Consider the following 12500-nt stretch of genomic DNA (forward strand, 5'->3'; position numbering starts at 1 on the left):
CCGTATATGCACCTCATAAAGACAGCAGCGTGCCCAGACAGAGAAACGGGAAATAAAATTCCAACATGCAGTTTTATTTTATTTTCATTCCATTATTACTGTCACTGGAAAAGATTTGGTTCGGCCATTATTTTATTATTATTATTTTTTATTGTCAGCATCATTGAGGTTCTGTAATTTTATTGTCTCGATATTATTATTGTAATATTACTTTTATACTTGTTTTTATATCACTACAACCGTTGTGTAACCAACTGATCGGTGGGGAATAATAGACAGAGTATACCCGGGGAAATTCAAAGAAATCCAACAGCGCTCGATCGCATTCCACCCGAGAAAGCACTCATTCACAGCTGTTGCTGAAAAAATATCTAATTATAGTAGAGAAATTCTAAAGAATTATCTTATATAATGATATGTAGATGTAAACTCGGTAACTTTAAGCTGGTGTCCTGTGCAAAAACAAATGTGATTTCCTTTTTAAAGCCTGGGATTTTCCATTTTTGTGCTATAGTGAGTGTCTGTGTGAAGGTGCCTGGCTTAGTGGTTAGTGTGTTCGGCTCATCGTCGAATTCACGAAATCCCTTTACCTTGTTGTCTTGAGGGTATTCATGCGAGGCCGCGTGTGAATTGTATATGGAAGCACTCCGTCGGTTACGACGACGAGGGTTCCGGTTGATCCGAATCAACGGAACAGCCTGCTCGTGAAATTAACGTGTAAGTGGTTGAGCACTCCACAGACACGTGTACCCTTAACGTAGTTCTCGGGGATATTCAGCGTGACACAGAGAGTGACAAGGCCGGCCCTTTGAAATACAGGTACAACAGAAACAGGAAGTAAGAGTGAGAGAAAGTTGTGGTGAAAGAGTACAGCAGGGATCACCACCATCCCCTGCCGGAGCCTCGTGGAGCTTTAGGTGTTTTCGCTCAATAAACACTCACAACGCCCGGTCTGGGAATCGAAACCGCGATCCTATGACCGCGAGTCCGCTGCCCTAACCACTGGGCCATTGCGCCTCCACGAATTGTATAACAACACCATGAAAAACATTTAATTGTTAACTTTTATTCAACCGCATCAGTAATATTTAAGAATTAGAAAATTCCCAGAACAATTCAACACAGTTGAAAGAAGAATTTTCTGCAGCATCCATAAATAGTTGATTACAAAGGTTCTGTACTGAAAGTGGTCGAAACAGGAGAAGATATACACATTAGGTTCATACGTATCAAAGATGGGTAGAAATCGCAAAAACGACTTTTATAAACGGCATCGAGTGCGTGGAACCGGACCGTGGCCTGTCACACACTGAAAGGTGTACCATGATGTACCCTTGTACAACGACCTTCCAGAAGGATCTAGCATGATCTGTCATGTGAAGTCAGGCTACCGATTAGTCAATAGCTTGACCTCTCACGTGCGCATTGTGGTTACTAAAACTTCGCAAAGTAACGGCTCGGTTTCGAGTCTTGCTACAAACCGTTTTGTTCCCGCTGCCATATTTGCACACTTTAAGTACAATATTCTAGTTTTCCTGCAACAAATCTCGTTGCTTTATGCAAAAAAAAAAAAAAATTTAAAAAAAGCTAAAAAGCTGCTAAGAATGATATAGTTGTTTTGAACTATTTTCACAGTTGATAAACTCGGTCGTAATCATCCAGCATGGCTTCTGCGCGCAACTCATGTTATTTCTGTTGATTTGTTCCTTGTTACTGTAGAAGTCAAGTACCAGGTTGGACACCTTTAACAACATGGAAGTATCTCAGAAATATTAAGAAACACTTCGATTTTTTACCCAAAACACTCATACATTCTGCACGTGCGTTTTTCTTTTGTATAAAAGACGGCCTTGTGATGTTTCTACAAAGAACTCTTGCTTTAGTTTTCCCATATTTTACACTTTTCACTCAACGAGTCGCAGTATATTTCGTTAATAATGAGTCAATAACAAGTTAATGAGTCGCTGTATATTTCTTAATAACGAGTCACTGAGCTGCTATACATTTTTAGTAATGTATCAATGAGTCGCTATATATTTCTTGACAATGAGTCAATGAGTCGCTATATATTTCTTGACAATGAGTCACTATATATTTCTTGACAATGAGTCAATGAGTCGCTATATATTTCTTGACAATGAGTCGCTATATATTTCTTGACAATGAGTCAATGAGTCGCTATATATTTCTTGACAATGAGTCAATGAGTCGCTATATATTTCTTGACAATGAGTCAATGAGTCGCTATATATTTCTTGACAATGAGTCAATGAGGCGCTGTATATTAATAACGAGTCACTGAAACTGTATCTTTCTTAACAACGAGCCAATGAGACGCTGTATATTTCTTAATAACGAGTCAATGACTCACTGTATATTTCATAATCGACTTTGACTCCCGCCATTCAACGCGGCCATTTGACTCGTGGTATTTCACAACTTGTTACAACATTCCACAGTTACCGACACAATGTATCTGAGGTGTTTAAACATGGCAACATCTTCAACCTCTCCCACAATCCTACGCATCATCTAGTTTAACACCTCAGATCTCAGAAATAGGGGTTATCCCACCCACCCCTTTATTTTAATCCCAACACATATCGAGAAGAATCATAATTAACAACTCCAATTATAATTAACAACTCCACCAATTATAATTAACAACTTCGCCAATTATAATTAACAACTTTATTAACTATAACTAATAACTTCGCAAAACGTTCGTCAATAGGAGATCGATAGAATGAGTACCAGGCTTTAAAAAACATCAAGTGCTCTAATCGATTTATTCCACTAAATCCCTTGAAGGGGGTGCTCCAGCATGGGGACAGTTCAATGACTAAAAACAAGTAAAAGATAAAGAGACAAAAGATAATTAATGGCCGTACTAATTATAACCAACAATTTACTCCAGCCTTTTATTTTACGGTTTGAAACCTCACGAATTTGTTGTCCATCAGAATCTCTCTAGGCTATCTCTTCCCCTTTTAAATAATCTAATTTCTACCACCACCACCCACTTCACACACACACACACACACACACACACACACACACACACACATACCTGTTTCCTTTAAATCGTATACTTTGTACCGCCATGATTTTGACAGACATCATAACTATTGTTCCCTGATTTTGTTTGCCCTTTACTCTTACAAATCTTTACTCTTTACACTAATACACACGCACGCACGCGTATACACACACATACATGCATACACGCATACATGCATACACGCATACATACATACATACATACATACATACATTTCTATAGCCCTACATTATCTCTTCATAAGGATCGTCTCGTATGTAGGTATATATGTACATATGTATATTTGCATGCATGTATATCTTTATATATATATCTATATATATATATATATATATATATATAATATGTGTGTAAGTTTGTCTGTATATATGGTACGGTTTGATTGGCTATATTCACGATTGTAACTCTGTCCTTACTTCGTGTTATCAATGTCTCTTTTCAGAAACTATTTTTCACACCCACCCACCCATCCATCAATACATACATACATATATACATATACATATATATATATATATAATATATATATATATATATATATATATATATATATAATGAAGTATATTTGCCACCTAAATGTGGTTAACCCTTAAGGGTCGATGCTACTGTAGCTTGTAGCTCCAGGAAGACATCTCCTCCTGCTGGCCATTGACACACTATCTGTGTCCTATGAATATTTGCAAAGGGAAGTGATCGTTCCCATCCGCAGCCTGACGTGATACACATGGACCTGAGTTTCTGAGTATTGACCCTTCATCAGCGTGTGACAACCACCGGTTGGCGATGGGAAGTGGTTCTCAATATATATATATACTTTTCCTGGTGACGAAAAGTCACTGATCTCGAAAAAAGTGAAAACAAGCAATAATAAATCTCTGAGCGAGGTATAAACAGTAGCTGCACGACATTGTGAAGTATATTTGTCCCTTAAATGTAGCTAACCCTTAAGGGCCGATGCTACTGTAGCGTGTAACCCCCAGGAAGACATCTCCTCCAGCTGGCGATTGACAGCTATATGGATATGGGAAATCCACAGCCTACGTTCTGAGTTCAAATTCCGCCGAGGTCGACTTTGCTTTTCATCCTTTCGGGGTCGATAAAAAAAGTACCAGTTTCGCACTTAATCCCTTTGTCTGTCCTTGTTTGTCCCCTCTATGTTTAGCCCCTTGTGGGCAGTAAAGAAATATATAACATGGTTCGTTATCAAATGTATACCCCCTCGCCACCCCCACTTTTTTTCTGAACCAAAATAAGGGATTTGCAGCATATTAGGAGGTCAGGATACTTGATTCCACGCAAAAAATCCGAGGTTTTTTTTTTTCTTAGTGAAACTCGTGCGGGTGTTAATATAAAAATTTACCCTTTTTTTTTAATGAAATTTCCTAGAAATACCTCTCAGAGTGTGTGGATTACGACATCGAAATTTGATATGAAAAGCATAATGGTGAGCACACATCCATACGTATTGACACAAGATTTTTTTCTCTCGAGATTTTAAGCTTCATTTTGTGTATATAGGTGATATATCATTATGAATGAATGCCAGCTAAGCAATTTTCATTTTTTTTTTTTAATATTGAATTTCGATATAGTCGTAATTAAAACACACTGGAAGTATTTATAGGAAATTTCATTAAAAAATACCAATTTTTCTGGCAGTTATGAAAAAGCAGAGGCGACTCGTGTGAATTTTCCGAAACGCCTCTCACCACCCTCGGAATAGATACCTTTCAGTGAGTTTTAATTACGATTATATCAAATTTACATCATTTGAAGGGTATTTGTAGAAAGTTTCATGAAAAAATATCCATTTCTCTGGAAATTATGAAGAACCAAAATGGGGCTGGGATGGCACATTCGTCTCCTACAGATGTAGGAGACGAACACTACTCCTCCACATGATCGGCTTGAAAAATTGTTAAGATATTGAGATATTTAACTATTTTTCTCTACATGAAACCAATGGTAGCCTTAATTCACAAAATAGAAATTCTATACATTTTCATCGTTCGACATTTACGTATATATATATATATATATAATATATATATATATATATTACATTTGAGTATGGTATGATAGTCCCTCAAAATGAATACTGTTGGGAAAATGGAGATAATACGGATGGACTCATCGCTAAAAGACATACCAATACCAACTAAGGACACTTATATTAAGGAGTTAATATTTAGGATTAATGAATTTATCCATAGAATTCGGTGGAAAATGTATTATATACTATATGTATGTATGTTACTATGGTTGTCGTTTTCATAAATAAATAAGTCAACATTTTAATATACTAAAGCTGATGAACCAACTAATGTGCTGCCCCATTTTCTTATTTGTAATATATATATATAATATATATATATTATATATATATATAAACTTTTATTAATCTTGTCTCCATCTTCTCTCTTGTGTGTGTATATATATATATATATATATATATATATATGTATAAGGGTGGAAAGGAACACACGAGTTGATATATATGAAAAAACATTTTTGACTTGTTTTTTCATATATATATATATATATATATACTTACATATTAGACCAAAAGGGGTACGGACGTCGCTATATATATGTATATGTAAAAAAAATACAAACTGGGACAGGAACGTAAAACATTTAGAAGACGATACAAAAAACACGGACGGGACATTCGAAGCCTTCAATCTTCAGTCAAGAACCGGGTCATCTTCGCAATTTCGGCTGATTAACTGCGTAGATGATCCGGTTCTTGACTGAAGATTGAAGGCTTCGAATGTCCCGTCCGTGTTTCTTGTATCGTCTTCTAAATGTTTTGCGTTCCTGTCCCAGTTTGTATTTTTTTTACATATACACACACACACACATATATATATATATATATATATATATATATATATATATATATATATATATATATATATATATATATATATATATATATATATATATATATATATATATATATATATATACTCACACACATACACACAGACCAAGAGAGAAGATGGGGAAAAGAATAATAAAAGTTAACATTGACAAGTGCTTGCTTTGTGTCAGGCAATTCAACAAGTCGAATCTTGGATATTTTTATCCCTCCGAGGTTTATATCCTCACGCTGACATAGAACCAACGTTGAACCCTTTATTCGCAATATTAACGAATCTGGAACTTAACTATGGTCTGTCTATAGCACTCATTCAGCATTACCTGACACCTTCGGGTCTCAATGACACCATTATCTCTTATATATATATTTGTTTATGTATGTATATATATTTGTCCCCCTAGCATTGCTTGACAACCGATGCTGGTGTGTTTATGTCCCCGTTACTTAGCGGTTCGGCAAAAGAGACCGATAGAATAAGTACTGGGCTTACAAAAGAATAAGTCCCGGGGTCGAGTTGCTCGATTAAAGGCGGTGCTCCAGCATGGCCGCAGTCAAATGACTGAAACAAGTAAAAGAATAAAAGAGTAATACATACATACATATATATATATATATATATATATATATATATATATATACACACACACACACACATATATATATATATATATATAATATATATATATATATGTACGTACATACATACATACATACATACATACATACATACATACATACATACATGTGTGTGTGTGTGTATTATGTATGTATGCATTTATACAGGATATGAATGAAGCGAGAGATAATTCTATGGAAGACGCTTGTCCTAAGATGCCGAGCTGAGTAGTCGAACCCTCAATGACAAAATTGCTAAGTGGAGTTGTTCACCAGACAGACATGCCTTCGTCGCCCCTATCTGTACCCGTATAAATACAAACTATCGATACAACGAAAGCCAAACTCTGCTGAAAGTAACAGTCAAGTGCCCGCGTGTTGGCACCCAGCCGCCTTATCGGTGTGCCGGATCAGCGCTGACCCGGGGCTAAACTACAGCAACCACAGGCGCACACACCAGTCGTTTAGATAGACACAAGCAACTGCTTCACATTAGATATACATATCTAGCTGTTTGGTGTAGTGTTTACTTTACAAGTTATATATACACACAGTTGCCAGTGTGTATATTTAAAACCATAAACGAAAGAGATTTTGCAAGACAAACCAAGCAAGGACGTAGAAAGAGAACCAAAGAATGTATGTTATTTTATTGTTATTAACGTTAATCCTGGTTTATCTGCTGTATTCCATCTATAGGTGAGTAGAATATACACATTATTGGATTAAATCTAAGTTCGTTTTGGAAGAAAAAAATATTGAGCTATTTAATGATAAAGCGATATTAAGGAGTAACCAACACGTGGGCCTGTGTCGGTCGCTAGAAATTGCAGCCAAACAGGCCTTCATTCGACATTCTGTTGTCTTTAAATTAGGAGGAAGGTTATATTTGGATGATCTAGTCTTGGATAGTATTGTCTTTTGAAGCAAGAGGTGTGATGGTCACGGCTCGACTGTTTTTTGGTCATTAGTCTTTTCGATCGGGGCTGACTCAGTGCTAAATGTAAACAGCGGTAATTATGAGGTAACCTGTACGTGGACGCTTGATCTTTGGAAACAACAGCCAAATATACCCCAAAATACATTATTTTGTCTTAAAAAGAGAGAATGGCTGGATAATGTACTCCTTGGAATTTTGTGTCTGGAGCGGAAAAAAGAAAAGCAGTGTGGATAGGATTTGGGTTAGGGTTAAAAAACAACAGCGACGGGTCTTCTAACTCATCCCTGTACCTGCTAGAAATATCTGTTAAATCTCTCACCAATCACACTTTCCCTAAAACAAGAAAAGGAAGGCTGTTTGGGCACGGCTGGAATATCATTTCATCATAGGTCTAGTCCACAGGTCCACATGTTGGTTCTAAAACATCAAATAATCTGGTTTTACTCCATAAAATTGGTGAAATAACTTTCATCTAACGATGGATAAATGTATTTTCGCGACTGTAATTATATTTATTAAGTGGTGGAAACTATTTTATTGGAAAAAGTTCAATATTCAATCTTGCAGAGGCGGCGATATTCTTAATTTGGGAGTTCGGGGCGATTTTTCGCCGGTAAATTATTGTGTAAACAGAAACTGTACACACACACACACACACTATACGTTAACTACTTACAGTCATAAATATATACATACATACATACAATTATGTACATATACATACATGAATCCATACATACATACGTATACATATACACATGCGCACACACACACGCGTGTATATAATGTGTGTGAATGTATGTATGCATGCATGTATGAGTGTGTAAAAGAGGGATGAGATGATTTGAAGGAGATACGGCTGCTGTTTCTACCAGTTCTAATTACCACGTAAGGACTTCTCCCTCTCTTCCCCCACTACACCCTAGTTTTACCATAAGGTACCATCCACTTATTCAAGTCTCCGTTGTTTACATACGGGAAGAGACAGAAGATAGAACGAATGAACTGTGACCTCATTTTTTCAAGAGAGAGAGAGAGAGAGAGAGAGAGAGAGAGAGACTAAAAGTAGGGTGAGAGAGATGAACTTTGACCTCAATATATCGGGGAGGGAATGTTTGAGTTTTAAATGTTTATTATGAAAGTCAATGTCCTTTATTAAGCGCTCGCCCTCTAAGCTGAGTCATTTTTATTTATCGTTACCACCAGCTTAAAAGCCGCACTCTGGGCGGACTTTTCAGCTAGCTCCTGCGGAGTCCAAATTGGGCCTGCTGTCCGAAACTGAAGAGGCAAATCATTATAATAAAGCATTTATTGGTACCTTACCATCTCAGATTTGTGAAGGCGCGTGGCTTAGTGGTTAGGGCATTCGGCTCACGATTGTAAGGTCGTGAGTTCGATTCCAAGCGACGCGTTGTGTCCTTGAGCAAGACACTTTATTTCATGTTGCTCCAGTCCACTCAGCTGGCAAAAATGAGTTGTACCTGTATGTCACGCTGAATCTCCCTGAGAACTACGTTAAGGGTACACGTGTCTGTGGAGTGCTCAGCCACTTGCACGTTAATTTCACGAGCAGGCTGTTCCGTTGATCGTATCAGCTGGGACCCTCGTCGTCGTAACCGACGGAGTGAAGAAATGAGAAAGAAAGAAAAACCATCTCAGATTTATATCACTGGGTATCGCATTTGGAGAATTTTCTATCCCAGTGACATTTGGAGATCACAGCAGGATCAAGAACATTCGTGGTTTTGCTATTTGGTGTGAGTAATGAAGAGATTGTTGCCATTCCCAACTCGACATAAAGCTGACCATGGGAAAAGCACTTCTGCATGGAGTGAAGCCCAGCAATTCCCAGTAATTGTCCTTGAGGCTCTTGTTAATTGGTATTGCAAAACAGACTCTTACTGGGAATTGAAGTCTCTTGGATTCAAAGGGCATGTCTGCTGGAATCAGTGGAATTCTTGGGGCAAGACTTCCGCCCCCTCCCCCCCCATATCTCCGAATTTTTTTTTTTTTTTTTTGCCAGAAACCCACGTTTTTGGCTACGGAGATTCCGAGAAAATGCTGATATTTGGCATTTTTCCGGAATCTCCATACCCGAAAACGTGGGTCTCTGGCAAAAAAAAAAAAAAAAAAAAATTCGGAAATATTGGAGGTGGGGATGGGCGGAATTCTTTCCATTCTTGGAATAAACACATTTTCTCTCTTTCCTTGTCCAGTGAGAATTGCTGCTTCCAAAAGATGTGGATGTATTTGCCTTGTTCCATTGCACAGCTTTGAAGGATCCAAATTTCTCAAAAGCATGACTGGAACTCCTTTCTTCAATGTCAGTTTGTGAGAAGACATTCCAGGCGGATCCAAAGAGTTAAGAAACTCCACAGACTCATTGGGGGGGGGGGAGTCCACAACAGGATCAATTGAGAAATGATTTTTTTTTCTCAGTATTGATTGATTGCATAAATTTCCAATTGACAACCTGGCTGGTTTCATTCCATAGTGCAGGTATGGCTCTTTGACAAAGCCAATCATAATCTTGAAAATTATGTCCAATGTTTGGGTAAACCTTGGTAATCGACAGTTTGACAGTTTTGACGAAAATGCCACGGCCATTTGGAAAAGTAGTGTCTCTATTATTGTCTTGCTGAATGCTTCCATTTCCTGGATCCAGAAGCTGAGCCATAAATCTTCCAGTATCCAAATCTCTGAATAAACTGATTCCACCAAAATCCGATTTGAGCCAAAAGTCCAATTTGGGCTGAAAGTTCAAATTCTTCAATATATCCTTCCAAGCGCTTCAATTCACAAACTCAACAAGAACTTCAAAGCTGCAGGAATATGAAACATCTCATTCTAACTTGGATCTAGTTTTAAATGAATTAATTATTATTATTATTATTAAGACAACGAGTTGGCAGAATCGTTAGCATGCTGAATGAAATGCTCAACAGCATTTCATCCACTTTTGCCTGTGTGGAATACCATTGTATCTATCCATGTGTATCTTTGTGTCTGAGTTTGTCCCCTCACCTACTGCTTAGCAACTGGTGTTGGTTCATTTACATCCCCATAACTTAGCAGTTTGACAAAAGTAATTGATAGAATAAGTAAAAACCATGGCGAGCTGGCAGAAACGTTAGCACGCTGGGCGAAATGCTTAGCAGTATTTCGTCTGCTGCTACGTTCTGAGTTCAAATTCCACCAAGGTCAACTTTGCCTTTCGTCCTTTCGGGGTTGATTAAATAAGTACCAGTTATGCACTGGGGTCGATATAATCGACTTAATCCATTTGTCTGTCCTTGTTTGTGCCCTCTGTGTTTAGCCCCTTGTGGGTAGTAAAGAAATAAGAATAAGTAAATACCGTGGCCAATCAGTTCAACCAAAATCCTTCTGGAGGGTGCCCCAGCATGGCCATAGTTCAATGACTGAAACAAGTAAAGGATAAAAGAATCAATGGACCCATATTTTCATTGGTGGCTTAGTGGTTAGGGTATTCAACTCACAATCATAAGGTTGGGAGTTCAATTCCCGGCAGCATATTGGGTCCTTAAACAAGACATTTTATTTCACGTTACCCAGTTCACTCAGCTCGTTCAAATATGGGCTGTACCTGTAATTCAAAAGGGCCATCCTTGTCACATTCTGAGTCATGTTGAATCTCCCTGAGAACCATGTTAAGGGTTCAAATATCTGTGGAGTACTCAGCCATTTGCATGTTAATTTCACAAACAAGCTGGTCTGGTGATCAAATCAACTGAAACGCTCGTCATCGTTAACTGCAAAGTGCCAGTTTTTTTTTGTTGTTTTTTTTTTTCCATTAAAAACTTTGATTATATTTTGTTATTTCAGTTATGGTGCAAAACCATTTTCATTGTTTAAATCCCATGGAATTCCAGGACCGGAACCAAAACACTTCATTGGAAACTTGGATTCATTTAAAAAGGTGAATATTTACAAACAACTTGTTAAACTGGCCGGTGAGGGTGCATCCTTCTGAATTTTGTGTAATTATCTGCTATATCGTGTGTGTGTTGGGGGGGGGGGTGTCTGTGTGTGTATATATATATATAGATTTAAAATAAGGGTGAGAAATTAGATATTAACATTGATTTCACACCAGTGGTCTAGCATATAAAAAAACTGAAGGTTCAGTAAAATTGTATTATATACATATTAGAGGGAAACCACTATGTGGACACCCTTATGCGGGTCTATTTCTAGTATAAGGGTGTCCACATAGTGGTTTTCCTCTAATATGTGTATATATATATATATATAATTTAAATACAGGTTAAAAAACACCTTAAGGGGTAGAAAATATCCATTGAATTACTGATTTGTTACCTGTTATTTTGTTTTGAATAGTATTATTCCTAAAATCGTGATTTATAAATATTCAAATTAAAATCCAGAAAATGGGGAAGCAGTGTTAATAACGATGTCTTTTCCACTCCTCTGACTAGATTTTGCCTAATATTTAATTCTTTTGAGCAAAATCGAAACAGCTGTAAGAGAACATGTTGAATTTTTGCAGTTAATAAATTACATTAATGCTATTTCTCCATTTTCTTGAGTGTGAGTGTCATGGAGTCAAGTGACAACCAACGAACACTGAGTGTGAGTGTCGTGGAGTCGAGTGACAACCAACGAACACTGAGTGTGAGTGTCGTGGAGTCGAGTGACAACCAGCGATCACTGACTAATTTCCCAAAAATCAGGGTTTTTATAACTGCTCATAGCTGAATTCTAAGAACCGTATTTTGTGAAAGATTTCTCTTTGATGAAAGTTTAGAATTTAAATATGGGAATAATTTTAACCAATGGTAAAACTAACAATTACACCTATTCAGGCAACACAACCATTACGTCATATCACCGCCAATAAAGGTTTATTATGACTTGCGTCACTTCACAGTCAAACCACTTAACCCGTGCCAGCATGGAAAGCAGACACTAAATAATGATGATGATGATGATGGTATATATATATATATATATATATA

General features: G+C 37.2%; 1 protein-coding gene across 3 annotated transcripts in view; it reads left to right on the plus strand.

The window, feature by feature from the left end:
- The first annotated feature begins 6792 nt into the window (after positions 1–6792).
- LOC115224836 (cytochrome P450 3A24) overlaps positions 6793–12500 on the plus strand; it is a 27697-nt gene continuing 21989 nt past the window's right edge. Inside the window, exons 1-2 of one of the 3 annotated variants that reach the window (XM_036513541.1) lie at positions 6793–7262; positions 11347–11440. In XM_036513541.1, coding sequence (XP_036369434.1) covers positions 7201–7262; positions 11347–11440 — 156 coding nt within the window. In that variant the 5' untranslated portion in view covers positions 6793–7200. The remainder of the gene's footprint in view (positions 7263–11346; positions 11441–12500) is intronic. The other 2 variants (XM_029795774.2, XM_029795775.2) reach the window with 2 other exon arrangements.

The sequence above is a fragment of the Octopus sinensis genome, linkage group LG26, assembly GCF_006345805.1.
Source record: "Octopus sinensis linkage group LG26, ASM634580v1, whole genome shotgun sequence".
Classification (NCBI taxonomy): domain Eukaryota; kingdom Metazoa; phylum Mollusca; class Cephalopoda; order Octopoda; family Octopodidae; genus Octopus; species Octopus sinensis.